This window comes from Meleagris gallopavo, chromosome 5 (assembly GCF_000146605.3).
Source record: "Meleagris gallopavo isolate NT-WF06-2002-E0010 breed Aviagen turkey brand Nicholas breeding stock chromosome 5, Turkey_5.1, whole genome shotgun sequence".
In the NCBI taxonomy this organism is placed as follows: domain Eukaryota; kingdom Metazoa; phylum Chordata; class Aves; order Galliformes; family Phasianidae; genus Meleagris; species Meleagris gallopavo.
Window position 1 is genome coordinate 5,007,850 of NC_015015.2, and position 15,467 is coordinate 5,023,316.

General features: G+C 49.3%; 2 protein-coding genes across 7 annotated transcripts in view; both read left to right on the top strand.

Annotated features, from left to right (window-relative positions):
• Nucleotides 1–515: 515 nt before the first annotated feature.
• Nucleotides 516–5,514, top strand: TMEM80 (transmembrane protein 80). Of its 6 annotated transcripts, XR_004159800.1 has the most exons (5): nucleotides 516–592; nucleotides 952–968; nucleotides 2,794–2,887; nucleotides 2,991–3,083; nucleotides 4,394–5,514. XR_004159800.1 is itself a non-coding variant. In XM_031553416.1 (4 exons), the coding sequence occupies exons 1-4, from the start codon at nucleotides 743–745 to the stop codon at nucleotides 4,597–4,599; spliced, it is 531 nt and encodes a 176-aa protein (XP_031409276.1). In that variant the 5' UTR covers nucleotides 716–742; the 3' UTR covers nucleotides 4,600–5,514. The 6 variants fall into 6 exon arrangements, 1 of the variants encoding a protein (XP_031409276.1); XR_004159802.1 differs by lacking the exon at nucleotides 952–968 and having other exon boundaries at nucleotides 549–592; nucleotides 1,004–2,887; XR_004159803.1 differs by lacking the exon at nucleotides 952–968 and having other exon boundaries at nucleotides 574–592; nucleotides 2,815–2,887.
• Nucleotides 5,515–8,035: 2,521 nt separating this feature from the next.
• Nucleotides 8,036–15,467, top strand: part of EPS8L2 (EPS8 like 2) — a 39,923-nt gene continuing 32,491 nt past the window's right edge. Inside the window, exon 1 of the mRNA XM_010710829.3 lies at nucleotides 8,036–8,266. The gene's annotated coding sequence lies outside the window, so the exon portion shown is untranslated. The remainder of the gene's footprint in view (nucleotides 8,267–15,467) is intronic.

The following is a 15,467-nucleotide window of genomic DNA, read 5'->3' on the forward strand; positions in this document are numbered from 1 at the left end:
CGCGCGCGCCCCCCCGCCGAGCGGTGCCGAGCGTTTCCGAGTGCGCTCCCCGGGTCGAACCGAGCGTTTCCGATGCGGCCCGAAGTGTCCCGAGTCCTTTCAGGCCTCGACCGAAGGGGCTCGGCGGGTCCCGAGGCGCCGGGCCCGCGCTTCCTGCCGGCGGCCAATCGCAGCGCAGGACGCGGCCGAGGCCGCGGCGGCGCGGCCCGAAGCGATACCTGACAGCTCCCGAGCCCGCCCGAACAGGGCCGAGTCCCCGAGCGGTCCGGCCCGCGGGGTCGAAGAATCCCGAGTCCGCTCGAGTCTTTTCCGATCCCGCCCGAAGGCGGGTGAGGCGGTCGCGAGGAAAGCCGAGATGTGCCGAACCTTTTCCGAGCGCGCCCGAATTCCCCTTCGCCGTCCCGAACGGCGGCTCCCGAACGGGCACTGCCCGAAGCCGCCCGAAAGCGACCGAACCGGGCCGAGCGCTCCGATCGCAGCCGAAGAGAGAGGGGCGGGGCGGCACGAACGGCCGCGACGCGAGGGCTGCCGGGATGCTGGAGGACTGGCGGGTGGCGGGGGAGGGGGCCGGTAGTGGCGGCTGTGCGGAGAGGTGAGCGCCGTGCAGCGTTGCGCCTACGCGGAACCAGCGGCATTTCACAGCGTAACACGGCGTGCCTGTTTGCACTGCGTTCCTAAATACCTTAATTAGGGCTGGCGGGGGATTCACCGGGCCCGACTGTGAGGGGAAGTGGGCCTTGGGATGCTGGTGGCAGTGCGGTGGTACAGCCACGTAGGGCCTGCAGCTTTCCGCCCTCTGGAAGGGGCTGCGGCTGTTAAGGGCTACTTAGCAGGTGTTTTCGTGAGCTGTTGCTGTCGTATGGTAAGGAAATCTGGGCAGAATGTTGCTGCAGTGCTTTTGGTAAATATTTAGGCTCATCTTATGCTCTCTTTTCTCTTTTCAACGGAAAGGAAGAACTTCATCAATTGTATCCTTTTTGTGCCTTCCATCCTTCGTGTGCAGGAATCCTCAGGCAGACCAGCTGCAAGAGATTCACCTCTTCTCTTGAAATCTGCACGGTGCTGCTGTAGTGTTTGTTACCCTGTGATGCTCCCATCACCACCACCCACATGAAGCACAAGCTCTTACCCAGCCTGCAGGCCTGACAGAGGGCTGGCCATCACCTTCTGGTTGTCTAACTCATTTCCTTAGGAAGCAAGACTACAGATTGGCTTTGTGGACATGCAGACATAAGGTTCACGCTGCACACTACAGGCAACTGATGCTGCACAGCCAACAAGAGGCAGTAAAAGCAGCTTCCTCTTCTCACTCTATCTTTTCCCATGATCTGAGTAGCCTCCTAAAAGAAACACCCTTGTCTTCAGAGATTTCCATACTTAGAACCCATTTAGTAATTTTTTGTTCCACCTCCCTTCAACTGGAAAAACACAAAAACCTGGTTCTGTTTGAATACAGTGAGATTCTCTGGGAACTGGAAGGCGTTCACTGTGCGTGGGTGGGTGCTCCCTTCAAAAACCAGATGGGTTGTTCCTGTAAAAGATGCCTGAGATGAAGTCCCTACTTAGAGAGACAGTATCTAAGAAGGAGAGAGGAGAGGATAAAGAATGCCTCGAGGCAGCTCGAAGTAATGAACTCTGTACTGATAAGTTCCTTGTATAAATTCCTTTGTCTAATTGAAGATTAAGAAAAACAACTGGTATAATTTTATTTTAAAAAATACATAGGAATGGCCAAAACTTTTTGGATTCTTTGAGCCATGCTGCAGCTTTCCCATATAGCAGCGAACCCCAGGATGCCCTTCATGCTTTCTGTATTACATTCATAACATGCTGCTGTGCCTCAGGAGTGATGCCTTCAGTGTGCATGTATCTTCTATGTAGGAATTGTACTTGCCCATTGGGGAGGGTGACCTCCTGAAGGCATCTGTTGGATATCTCATATAAACTTAGGCATTTAAATGGCTTTCGTGGCCAAAGAGAGAGATGGGCTGGCAATTTAACTGCTTGGTTATGAAGGTGTTCTTCTGGGCTGACTCCAGGGGGAGCCCAGGTGATGAATTCAGAGCAGAAGCATGACTTTGCCATGTTTTTTATCTTAGGATGGCGGCAGGTGAGAATATTCTGAGCCTGTAAGTTCTCCATATTTGTACATCGATATTTGCCATGTTCCCTGCCCTTCAGAGGCATTTTGAGGATGTGTTAAGGATTGTGGAGATTTCAAATACCTTGTCAGCAGAGCCAGGTTGACAGAAATAACTGGAACTAAATATCGCCTCATGCAACACTTTGTTTTGTGAGCAGTGAATTAAGGAAATGTATCTTACAAATTTACATCTCAAAGTTGAGCTTGTGGCCTTTCTCAGACACATGACAAAGGCTGAGCTCAGCTCTCAGACTTCCCATCATGCAGGCAATAATAGGGCTTGTCTGCTTCACAGAGCCACGTGTTTTCAAAAATGTGGAGGAATTAGATATATCGGAGCATGCCAGCCAACCGGTACAGAAGTTGTCAGGGGAAATGCACGCATGCACACCGTGCCCTCGTTTCCTTAGGCTAATGAATATCCCACTATAACCAAAATTAAAATAAAACTGAAAAGGAATAAAAACCAAACGTGAAACAGCAAGCTGCTGTCCTCACTCCTGGTGTTTGCAGTCTCCAGTTACCTACTCCATAGGCCAGGGATGGTTGAATCATTTAGTATAAGGAGGCACAGAGAATATTCTGAGGTTACTAGAAACTGGTTATTTTATGAGATGGATCCCACCTAACTCCTTAACAACAGTTATCAGCTCTCATCTGTTCCTTTACAGATTTTATTTTATATAAATGGGTTTTATTACATCTTTTACTTCGTGGTGACGCTTGCAATGATTATTTATAAAAGTAAGTTGCAACCAGAAGTAAACTGCTTGATTATGAGGTGCTTGTGTCTTGCTGGTATCCCCACTGTGTTCTTCTGGCTTATTTATGCTGTGCTATTCTACAGGTCAAATTTTCAGTTATCCAGATGGTTTTTTGGCTCCCGATCTTGCATTGCTCTTCATCATGGCCGTTCTTGAAGCGCTGCGGCTGAACTTGGGTATGTCATGTTATCACTGTGCCATTTCAGGGGGAATAGAATCTTTAAGCATTCGTCATTCTGAAATAGAGTTGGGTGTCAGAACGTGTTGGTTTAGCAGACAAGCAGATTTTTGGAGGCTCATTCATTTATGTTATTAAACTTTATCTGGTTGATATATTTGGCTAGAGGGTTGTGTAGAATTTGCTGTCATATGAAGCACGATCTATAATGCCATAAGAAGACAATAGCTGGGCTGTCAGGCAGCAGTGTAATGGGACAGCTGGAATGCTGCTACACTGTTTACCATCAGTGTGGCTCATGAGAATGAACATGTTGAAACACAGAGATTTCTGTATAGTGAGGCGATACAGCTCCTTTCAGCTGCTCCAGAAATGTACAATGGTAACCAGATGGCTGGAGCCTTGTGGAACAGGTAGTACTAAGGATGGCCCTAAGAAGCCCATGACTGCCACCGTGACTACGGCTTTGCCCTTCACTTCTTCTAAAGGCACGTCACTTCTATCATCTTCATTTCAGTATGCCAGAACAATGGAGAGGGTCTGTTTGGAATCTTACTTATCTCTATCCAGAGCTAGCTGAAATTTCATAAAGTCCTTTCTTTTAAGCAAGGTTTAAAATTACTATTAAAATTTGTGCTAAATATTCCTAAGATATTTACACAAGGCGGGTCTGTTGAACACAGCTGTGTTGCTGTAGGGCTGAATGCATAGCCTGCTGCCTTAAAGCTTTCTGCATTTATTTGCTTGGAGCCTGATGGATGAGTAAAAAGCAAGTTTGAAGTCTCATGTAATTAAACAGCAAAATCTACCAAGGCAAGCTCAGAAATAAGATGTAAGGAAGGAATAAGTGCAGCTTCTTCACAACGTTAGGAACTTGAAGTAGGAATAGATTACTTGGGTATATAGAAGACTCTCAATTTTATAAGATTTTAAAATCAGCATTAGATGTCCTTAAATGCTGCCACATTGCCCATTGGATGTGGGGCTGAGGGGGGCTGGGGGAAAGTCTGATGCTTAGCCAAGGAGAGGGTCAGACTGAGCGATCAGAATGGTTGCGGCTTCAGGACTGTAGTAAGAAAAGGTAGGTTTTTTGACTTGGAGTGTTAGCTGGTTTCTCTGCATTCAGATTAACCTCAGTCAGCAAGAAATGGGTTGTCCATTAATCTTTGGGTTTATTCTTAAATTTACTGACTGTGCCTTGATTCAGGACAGTATTTCTACGTACCCTGAACTGTTACAAATAGAGCTTTTTTTGAGTGTTGTCTCAGTAAATCAAAGATTCATATCAGCTTTTTGTTTTCCTCCAAGGTTCAAAGGGTAACCTGACAGAAGAAGAGGCTCCATTAGGGCTCAGCCTTGTGATAACAGTTGGAAGCATGATTCTATCTGTATATTTCCTGATATGGCAAACTTATGTGCTCAAAGCAGATGTCATTCTAAATGCTGTTCTTCTCTTTACATACGGGCTCGAGTCAGTACTCCAGGTCTTGGCCATTGCTGCTTTTGTTGGCTGAGTCCTAACTGTGACACAGCACATTTTCAACACGTTTCTTCTTTTAAAGAGAGTTTTTATATTTCAAAGATTTAATTATTCTGCATATCAAAATTTTGTAATGCTTCCTCCTGTTTTAATGACCTATTCTGGCAGAGATCCCCCCGAGCAGGAGGTAAGATAGCCTTTCTACCAGCTGTGTTACACAGCTCATCAGTTAGTGTTCACCAGGGATCGATATTAAGTATTAATTCCCAATACAGAATAGCAGCCAATGCTGCATGCCGTTGAAATTGCATGAGTTTTCATGGCAGAGAGCAACACCACACAAGCAAAGTGACAAGGAACTGAATGAGGCCAGCATCACATGGACTCGTTTCCTGCATACACTTACGTGTTTCAAGGCATAGTTTTGCTTTATCACACATCTGCTCTTATTTGTTTTCAGACCCCAGTGATAATTTCCCTGCATTTAGTAGGGCACTGCCTGATTGGTCCCAGTGGGATTGGGTTGAACTGAGTTTTGCACCTCGGAGAGCTGAGCCACAAGATTTGGGTGGCTGCCTCTTACTGACATGGAGACCAAACACAGTGGTGTAAGGGTCTGGTTGTTTAAACACAGCAGCCCAAAGATCAGCATGAACATTCACCATTCACCCTTCTGTCCTGTTTTAAAGTCCAAAAGAAGCTGTCAGACATATTTATATTTAGTCTTTAATGTCTTAAGTGCCACAATTCTGCAAAAGTGACTACATTCCAACCTCTTTTATTAAATCAGCTGTGTAATTTCCTGGTTTTTTTTTACTCTATCAAAAATATATAATAATGTAAAGCATGGGAGCTTATGGGTTTTTTGTTTGTTTGTTTGTTTGTACAGGCAGGTTTTATATTCAGAATTTCTTATATTTATTTCAAATAAAGAATGTATTAGATCTAAGAAGTGTTTGAAGTACAGTGTTTTGTTCAAATCCTAGGGCACGGTTACCTACACAAAAGAGGCTTGGGCAAGACTGGATGTGTGCAAAAACCTTCTGTTCCTGCTGCTCTTTGTAGCTCTTTCTGCACTGGGGAAGAGTGTTGGAGGTTTGTGCTCATTGACACTAGCCAGGAGCAGGAAAAGACGGTGTTATAGGCCCAGTACCACCTTAGCTACATTGGTTTTTCCTTTGCAGTCATGGAAGAAGGGAACAAAAGATGCCAGAGTTCCTGTAGAAGCAGCCAGTCTTATCCTTCAACATTGCTGCGGGAGATCCTTGCAAGCCAGGTAGTGCCAGCTTCTGGCTTCATCATGCTGTCCAGCAGTCAAAACCAAAACACACACAGTGTCACAGATCTCCTCGGGCCAGATCCTCATCAAATTCAAGCCAGTGGCACAAACAAGCCTCTGTTGATCAGCAGTAGCAAGGCTGCACCCAGGAAAGCAGCAAAGCAGCAGAACTGGGTGCTAAGCAGCCAGGAAATTGAATGGCCAAATGTTTCTGGGCTTGTGCGCAAATCAAATACCCACCTGTTCATTCCTCTGAATTTGCTTGGCATAATGGAATGCACTCATCACATATTTGTTACAAAGACTGACAAGCATACCTACCTGAATCTACCTACTAATGATGAATGCATTCCAAGCAGAAGCCATTTCTGGATGCATACAAATAAGAGGACAAATTTTTCCTGGTATCTGTTTACGCCTGCCCTGTGCAGAGAGCTGGACACAGAAAGACTGGCAGGTTTTAAAGGCAAGTGCTAAATGGAATATTGTTTTTACCTGAATGGAAGTGGTGGAGTCACATGTGTCAACTTCAAGTTGCAGCCTTTGTGCTTTGCCTTCTGTATGTGCCATGGTGCTCACTGCAGACAAAATATAAAAGCTTAGCAGGAGTAGAGGGAGAAAAGTCATAATAAGGTCATTGATGACATTTGCCAGACGTAAGATTGGTGGAGCTTTTAATTATGAGGCCCAGCCCTTCTGAAACAGGATGAGCAAGTTGGATGGAAACGGCATAAAAAATTGCGAGGAAGCCACGTTTTGAGGAGCTCAGTTTGGGTGTTGTTTGCTCTGCGAGGAAGAAGTCTTTGTTCTCAAGCCATCATAGGGATGTCTGCCGCCAGCCTGATTTAAAAGGCTGATCCCAAGGAGCATGCTGGCCTCCTGGGATGTTACACTCAGATACTGCGAGCGATAGGGCTGTACTGGTCCAAAGCTCTGTGGAATCTGAGCAAAGGAGTCCAGAGTGCAGCCAGCAGTGCAGCAGGGTAATTCCCCACCTGGTGATTGCTCTAACCAGCACCAGGTGTTGCAGGGAAGATGTAAAAAGCTCTGCGGTTTTCTTCCCTTCCCAGAAGAAAAGTTTCCTCCTCTGCTCAGCAGTTAGAGATCTCCTACAGGGCACAGCACTTTGCCTATCTTTGTAATGACCGTGGAGCCGAAACTGCCAGGTAATGAGGTGCCTTAGCATGAAACAGCTTCTGCAAGTAAATCCCTCCAACGAGCTGTTTGCACCCTGGCAGAGCAAGCCCAACCCAGCAGTCCCACAGCTATAGCAGTGCACCAGGCCTTTTGGTTTGCACTGCTGCAGGAACTGGCAGCCCTTTCTCTCCTCGGTGCTGTGACATTTTCCAGCATGGCCATCAGCTCGATGAGCTAATCCCATCCATTTCATAAATGCTTAAAAACTAAGTCAGATGAAATGAAGCACCCTTTGCAAGCAGCCGTCTGCCCACACAGGAGACCTCTGAGCTCCAAACCGCACCATCAGACCCTAAAGCACAGTTCTGACATCCTTGCAGTGAGGTGGCAACACAAGGGATGGATGGGCACAGTGGTGCTCAGCTGATACCATGCTGCCTCCAAACCTTGCCTGATGCCAGCAAATCCTTCATTCCCCTCCTGAGCTACGGCAATTGCTTCGCCTCCGTTCTCCCAAAGGGAGGTTTAGGGATCACAGCACCCTCCCCAGCAGAGTACCCCAGCAGGGCTCCTCTCCTCATCCTGCTCTGCTCTGGAGCCCTTGAGGGAGACGTATTGCCCTCTGTCCACGTCGGGGCATCTGTCCCAGATCTTTCAGCAGACTCGAGGGCGGTGAGAGCAGGCAGGAGTGAAGCTGGCGGAAAACAACCCGCAGCAGCACTGCTGCACAAAAGCTGCCTTGTTCCCCCACCGGGCACCGTGTCCCCTCCCTCACCGGGATGGAAAACCCAGCTCAACGCTCTCCTTCATCACCCCCGCCTTCCTCTACCTCCCCGTGGGGTACGAAATGTTCTCAGGCGAGAAAAACCTGATGTTTAACACGTTCCCCCCCTCGGTTTTCACTCAGCGAAGGCCCACTGCCCAGCTCCCTGGGGCCACCGGCTCCTAGTTATTCAGTAACCTGTTGCTCCGGGTCCCAGCTCCACCTCTCGCTGCCTCCACATCCCTCCCCTCCTCTCTTCTGCCAAGAAACCTCTGTCACCTGCTCGCAGACTACTGGGGCGAGTGGCACGGGGACGAAAGGGCAGCACGGAGGTGGAGGCAGCGGGTCCCCAGGTTGGGGCTCCAGGTGGTCTCTCTCCTCCATCCCTGGGCACCAGTGAAGCAGAGGAGCTGGGCTGCCGGAGAATGGCAGCAGGATTGCGCTAGGAGGGCACGGCTATCTGGGACAGGAGCGAGAGGAGCCAAGGGGACCACTGGGGATACGAGGGGCTGCTCGGCATCGGTGAGTCTCTCCTTTTGAACCCGAAAACCACATATCCCCTCACCCCCCAACCCTGGTCCTCCACGGGGGATTGAGTCACGGAGGGCTGTGATCAGAGGGGGCTGTTGCTGGGAGTACTGTAAGCGTGAAGATTTATATCTCTTTGGGTTTTTTAAGGGTGGGGAAAAAGTAATTTTTCCAGCGTTACTTCTGGGTTTGTTTGCCGTTCTTGTACGTTCCTGCCGGGCCAGCTCCAGTAGGTGGCACTTTCTTGGCAGCAAAATGTCCGTCCTGCACAGAACAGGGTCTTTTTTCTTGTTCCTAACAAAGTACGGAGAGCGTAGGATCAAGCAGCTGCTTGCTTGCAAAGCTCAGGAATTTGTGCTGCTTGGCACCAGGCTCCTCTGTGGCTGCTGCTTTCGGTGACCTTGGTAAATTCACTGCCTTGGTGCTGAGCCGTCCCTGTGTACGACAGCTTTCTCTTCTATCACCAAGTTCGAGTGCAACCCTCCTTCCCCTTTCACTTATTTGCTTGGAAAACAGCAGTGCAAACTTCACTGAGGACAAGGCTTGGGGGTAATGATGTGACCAATGTTGTTATTTCTGAACACAGAGAATAACTGTGAGACAACACAGTAGTAAAACATGGTGATTGCCCTGCTGTTATTAGGGCAATGAGGAGTAACGCTTGCATTGCTAGGCTGCTCTGAAATGCTGCATGAAGCACAGGTCTGTTGGCAGCTGTTTCTCCAATAGCCCTCTGAGCTGCTTCTGTGGGGTCCATCCCTAAAAAAGGGCTTCTCTGAGTTGAAGGAATGGCAGCTGATGATCAGACCCTATCTGATGCCTAATGGGGAGACCCACACATGTACTTGCGAGTGCCACTCACAGCTGTGCATTCCCAGCTCTGTTCTATCCAGCGATCGATTTCTCAGTTGACGGGGAGAAAAATCAGCCCTTAGCACACATACAGTGCAGACAGTATTGAATCCCTTTAAAATACAGCTGGGGAGAGAGGGTTGGCATCCACTATGGGAACGTGTCTGTAAAGTGGCAAAGGTCCTTGCTTTGCCCTGGAGGAAAGCAAGGTTTAAATTGCTGCTTGGGATAGTGCAGGATGAGCATGTAAGTTCATAGGGACAGAGATCCAGAAGAGATCAGTCTGGGCTGAAGGACTGAGGAGGTTTCAGTTCTTACAGAAAAAGAAAGGAGCAAAACGGGAAATGTATGAGTTGGCTTGTGTGGGCTTGAGAAACATCCATATGAAATAAGTCCAGGAGCAAGGCTGAGCACACGGGGGGAGCCGTGGGGTGTTACACCCTAAGGGCTGGATCATAGAATCATAGAGCCATAGAATGACATGGTTGGAAGCGACCTTAAAGTCCATGTAGTTCCAAGGCCCTGCTGAGGGCTGGTTGCTCCCACCCCATCAGGCTGCTCGGGTCCCATCCAGCCTGGATTTGAGTACCTCCATGCATGGGGCACCCGCAGCTTCTCTCTTTTCTCCATACCGTGGTGCCCCTCTGTGTGCTCAGTCAGGGCTGGTTTGTGGGGTTAATGGCAACTCAGCCGTTTTCTTTTTGTGTGGGACTGAAGTCCAGCCCCATGTCTGTTTCACATAACAGCCATCAGCAGGACTGCTCCCACCTCTGGGGCAGGTGTCAGCGCACGCCCTTTGGCCCATGAGTTTGATGTCATCGTTGCCAATAAAATTAATCACTCTCTAAAAATACTCAAGCCTCACCAGCCTTCCCAGCAGGAGTGCCAAGGCAAGTCTGCTGACTTCCTGGAGTGACAGAGCCAGCTTCCCACTCTGTGTAAAGCACAGTGCACAACAGAGAGGTGATCCAAGCAGGAGAAGATGCTGGAGAGAGCCGGTCTTGTGCACACAAATGAGGCATCTGCTGTGTTTGCTTCCTTTCTCCTGGGCTGGAAAAGCACCACCTGCAAATCCGCCATGCCAAGGGGGTTAAGCAAAAAAGCCCTGGCGGTTTTATTTCCTGGTAGCAGCTCAGCTCCATCAGGAGGAATGGCAATTAGGAAGGGAGGGAAGGGCTCGTCGCTGAGAGCTGGACCAGTTTGGAGACATTTCCCATCTGCCTGCAGTTTCCCAAGAGAGCCCAGCCCTTGTTCTGTGCACTGAATGCTCCCAAGGGTTTCATTGCAGTGGTGCCACCGAGGAAGCCCAGCTTTGATGTAGGTGAAGGCAGCTCCCTCAGTGGCCACTGCACTCTGCTTTTGGTGGGGTCTTCAGCACCGCCTTGGGAACAGCCAGCAAATCCTTTCTTTGTTTCGGTTTGCAGTTGAGCCGCTGCCCCCCTAAGCCTTCCCGTAATTGGAATTGGTTTCAATTTTGTTCTTCCTGCTTCCTTTCTTTTTTTTTTTTTTCTCCCTGCTGTTTTATCAGTCTCAGCCTGTACAGATTTATATCCTACAAAGGTAAACTGCAGGCCATCAGAATAGCAGTAAACCAAAGTTCAAGCAGCCAGCAGCACTGTCAGCCACTGCCAGGGAATTCGGAGAGCTGCAGCTGGCAGGGCAGTGATTAGGTTCAAGCCAGCAGGCACACAGGGCTGAGCCAACACCAGCCTCCCCCAGTCTGCTCACATGTAACGGGCTTAGGCCAGAACTAAGACTTCTAGATATGAAATCCTCCCCACCAGGCCGGAGGTTTTCATTAGCATGAAATTTTTTCCCTATGGGAAAAATAAAGCAGCAACTCTGCCCTTGCTCTGTCTGCAATGAAGATAAACACAGAGGCGCCCATTTGGCCGAGCCTGAGACACTCCTTTCATCACCAAATTCACTTTGTGGAAACGCTGAGGAGAGGGGAAGAGAGAAAGCTAATTGCACCCATGACAGCCCTTAATAAATCACAGGCTGGAGCCTGCTCTCCTTCCTGACACTCTGCCTCTTAATTATAGCTGCGTTCATCTGAGGAGTCAGAGGAGGAGAGCCAGGCTTTATGCAGAAGGGAGCACAAATTAAAACCTCTCTGTTCCCTAGAAAGATATTCATGCTTTCCTCTGGGGTTATGGACTCACTCCTGGCCATTCCTGCAGGAGAACCTCTAACACCAACTTTCACACAGCAAGCAGTTCTTCTTGGTGGCAGTGCCTAATGCTCTCAGCATTGCTTCTGGGCTGAGATATGGGACTTTCAACACTCCCTTGAAAAGGAAAGAGGAATAGCAAGCACCCAGGCAGCCTGTGAAGGCATGGATGCTGCTTGCCAGGTGTAAGGCTCCATCATAGAGAATGGCTTCTTGGTGGTGTTGTTCCCCTGATTGGAACTAGATGGCTTTAGTGGGGTAGATCCATGCCCAGACCTGCAGGGAGCTGCCACATGACCACACAGGGAGGTGAGCTGCTGATGCACTCTGCCTTTCCCAGCTCCCCAGAATGCAAACTGAAGGAAGACAATGGTACCTCTGCAATATGGGAACAGCAGTTTGCCCCGCTGAGGTCAAAGGGCTGATGCCCAAATAGTGTAAGCCACCTTCCTCCAGCTGGCCCTGCAGTATTTCAGTAGCAGAGAGCACAGAAAGATCTGATCCAGCATCCCATGAGCTCAGTCCAACCAGGCATTCAAAGCCAAACCTGAAAAAATAAAAAAGAAGCCAGAAAAGCTTTAGCTTAGCAAGAAGAGCTGTTGCACTGAGCTAAGCAAGAGCAGGTTGAACTGGATAAATGGAGAGCAAATGGAGCAGAGCTGTGCTCACCGCTGGTCTCTGAGCAGGTAACACCCAAGGTGTGGTCGAGCCAACAGCTGCCTGAGCAATCCTCTCCCAAGGGGCAGCACCCTTTTCCCACTCCTCCTCCACGCTACTGTAACTGCTCTGCTTCACAATCAAGAAGGAAGGGCCCCCATATGTGTGAGTTGGGTCACAAAGCTCCCCCTGCTCCTCAGCTTGAAAGAGACACAGCTGAGGTGCTGCTGTCCTCCAGACCTGCAGTGCTGCCTGTGGCATGGAGACAGTGAATAAGGGAGCAGCTGTCGAGTGATGACAGAGCTGGGGGGCATCCCATGAAGCTGGCAGCTGGCAAGTGCAGAGCCAACAGAAAGAGATGGCTGAGCACACTGTGCAGGTACAGACTATGGAGCATTGTGCCATGGGTGGTTTGGATGTCAGGAGTTTACATGAGTAGGACGGACAAAGTGCAGCAGGACAAATATTGGGATGAAAACGTTTAGCGAAGAGTCTTATATCCCACTGCTGGAGGCTGAGAGACTTTGAGGAGAGGGTCCCCATGTGCTCATCCTGTTCTTGTTCTCTGCTCTGGACATCTTTGAGGCAGATCCGTGTGCTGATGTGGTATGGCCGGGTTGTGCTCCCAGCCTGACACCTGAGAGGTGCCCACCCCCAGCAGGGAGAAAGCTCCAGCCCCAGGGACTGCTCGATGGAAGGAAACGTCATGCAAGTTTAATCACAGCCTAGGAAGCGAAGACTGAGGCTGAGTGCTCACAGCCCACCTGTCACAGTCACATGCAGACTAGACAGACAGGTCCCCAGAACATCTGCTGGCAGGAGCCCAGAGACATTCCTGCTCTGCTCCCTGCTGCCAAGGCCTTGCGAGCAAATGGTCAAGGTTAGGAGAGCCATCCACAGCACTGGAGCACATAGCAGGAGGGATCTGGGCTGTCACTGCTCTCAGCAGTCCTTGGTGTGATGCTGACCCCAAGATGATCTGTCTTTGGCCAGACAAGTGCAGATAGCTGCCAAAGTGCTGCATGCAAAGCTGTTCTCCATTCCAGCTCTGCACAGGTGGCTGACATTCAGCTCCTCTTGTCTCAGCATCTCCTTCCCCAACTCCTCAAGCTAAATTCGGCCTTGATTAGCTCAAAACTCCCAGCTTAGCATTAGGACCAAGCTGGTATTTGCTAAATGACTTTGATTTCTCTGTCTAGTCAGAGGTTCCCTGTCTCTCTCAAAATGTGTTCCTGTGCTTTTCATGCTGGACTCAGCCTTAAACCTCAGGCTACAGCAGACACCTCCCCTGCTTCTTCTTTTGGCTGTATGAGAATGCATGCAGGCTTTGGCACATGGCTGTGCCATCCTCTAACACCCACTCCTGCACACCGGGATTGCCTACCTGGCATACAAGGGCTTTCTTGCTCATTCTGCCTTTCATCTTGGAAGATCACAGAGTAATCCAGGTCCAAAGGGACCTCAAGGCCAGCTCTGAAATCAGAGCATGTTGCTCAGGGCTTTACGCAATGGTACCTCTGTGGGCAGCCTCCTCCACAGCACTGTGGTTCCACAGCAGAAACCATCCCCTGTGCATCTACCTGCAGAGCTTTGGTCTTCTGGGACTGGAAATCCCAGTTGGTCTGTGGGTGTGTGGGCAGTCATAGAATCATGGAATCATGAAGCCTGGAAAAGACCTCTAAGATCATTGAGTCCAACCCCAACCCACCCCACCATGCCCATTGACCACATCCCTCAGTGCCACATCTCCACCTTCCTTGAACACCTCCAGGGATGGTGACTCCACCACTTCCCACCCTCTTCAAGGCACTGCAGGAAGCTCTCCTACACGCTTCCAGCTCTGTGATCGCTGTGGTTTCTTATAGCCCAGCTTACAGACTGTCCTCCCATGCTCCCAGCCCAGCCCTCTGCTGCAGAGACCACAGATTTTTTTCTCCTTACCATCGCAGGAGGTTTTTCTGTTGGTTTATTTTATTGTTAAAACATTTCTGCATGGTCAGATTAGAAACTGCTATTTCAATTGCCTCGATAAACCGAACTGCACACATCCTTCTATTCTCAGCGAAACAAAGGGCGAAGGGAATGGATGTTTTTTCTTGTTGTTTTGATTTTGGAACCACCTCCCATGGAACTGTTCTGGTTACTGTGCGACCAGCTCTTCCTGCCTCAAAAACCCGCTCCTTCTGGCTTTATGGAAAGCCCAAGTGACAGAAACCAATCCCTAAGCCCAGCTGGCAGCTGTCACACTGTGAAAGCCTATAGGGCTTACCTGCATTGAAGGGGAGGCCCACCCTTGGCAGGTTGAACAAATGGCATTGACAGCCAAAGTGCATTTTAGTGATCTCCTCTTTCTGCCTTATAGAGGCAAAGGGGAAGGGGCAGTCAGTATGAAAACCCCACACTCCAAACAGCCCAAACTTTGACACAAGCCCTGTCCAAGGGTAATGAGAGGATGGTTGGACTAGATGATCTTGTATGTCCTTTCCAACCTTGTGATTCTATGATTCTATGATTCTATGATTCTATGATTCTATGATTCTACGTCCTGGGAATCATGGTGACCACTGTATCACTGAGCTGGTTAGACCCATGTCAGCTCACTTTCCTGCGGTGACAGCAGGGCTCCCACGTGCCAAGTTTGAGCTCCAATGAATTGTTAGTAAGTGGCAAAAAATACATGGACAGGATATGAGTAGGGAACACAGAATGGAGTGGGAAGAAGTGGCACTGAGCGCTGCTGTGATGAGGCTGTGAAGGCTGGAAAAGCCTCACGTGTTTTTTCATGGGATGAATCTCTTCCCTTAAATGTTCTTCCCCACCCTCCTGGCAAAAGTCAGAGGGTGAGTTTTATGGCAGGAAATGAAAATTAGTGATGCATTAGCATCCCCGAGCCCAAAGCACAGACGTTTGGAAAAGGGATGAGGAGTGGCATGGGACTGCTCCTTCCTGGCATGAGGCTGTAGTCCACTCCCTTTCTTTGGGGAAAGATATGGCAGCGTGACCTTCCCACGCAGGGAAATAAGGATCTCCTGGATTAGGTTTACATCTTGCCGCAACCACAGAAACGTGAGGATGAGCACGCTGAAGCCAGGCTACAGCCTTGCAGGTGGCAACCAGGCAGGCGGTGTTCAGGTTTAAGCATCATGGTCCTGGGGCTGAGGCTTTTGCTGGGAAGTGATGTGGAAAATGATTTTGTTTGCCCATTGGATCTGACAAGCTTTGCAGGTCACCTGTAAATGCAGTAGCTGTAGAGGTGAGCTTGTAAAGATCATGCATAGCAGTGTGAGGTGGGGTCACAGCACACCTACACATTACAGCAAGTGCTTAATGAGCCCTTAATGCACTTGGGTGATCAGCTCAAAGCAACCACTACTGCAGTGGGTAATGCCCTACCCATCCATACAGCACGGCTGATGTCTGGACCAGAGAACTGGAAAGAAGCAGCATTATCACCCTGTTTGCTGGCTGGCTTTGCTCAGCTTCCCACCTATTCCGCAAATGCCTGGAGAAGCC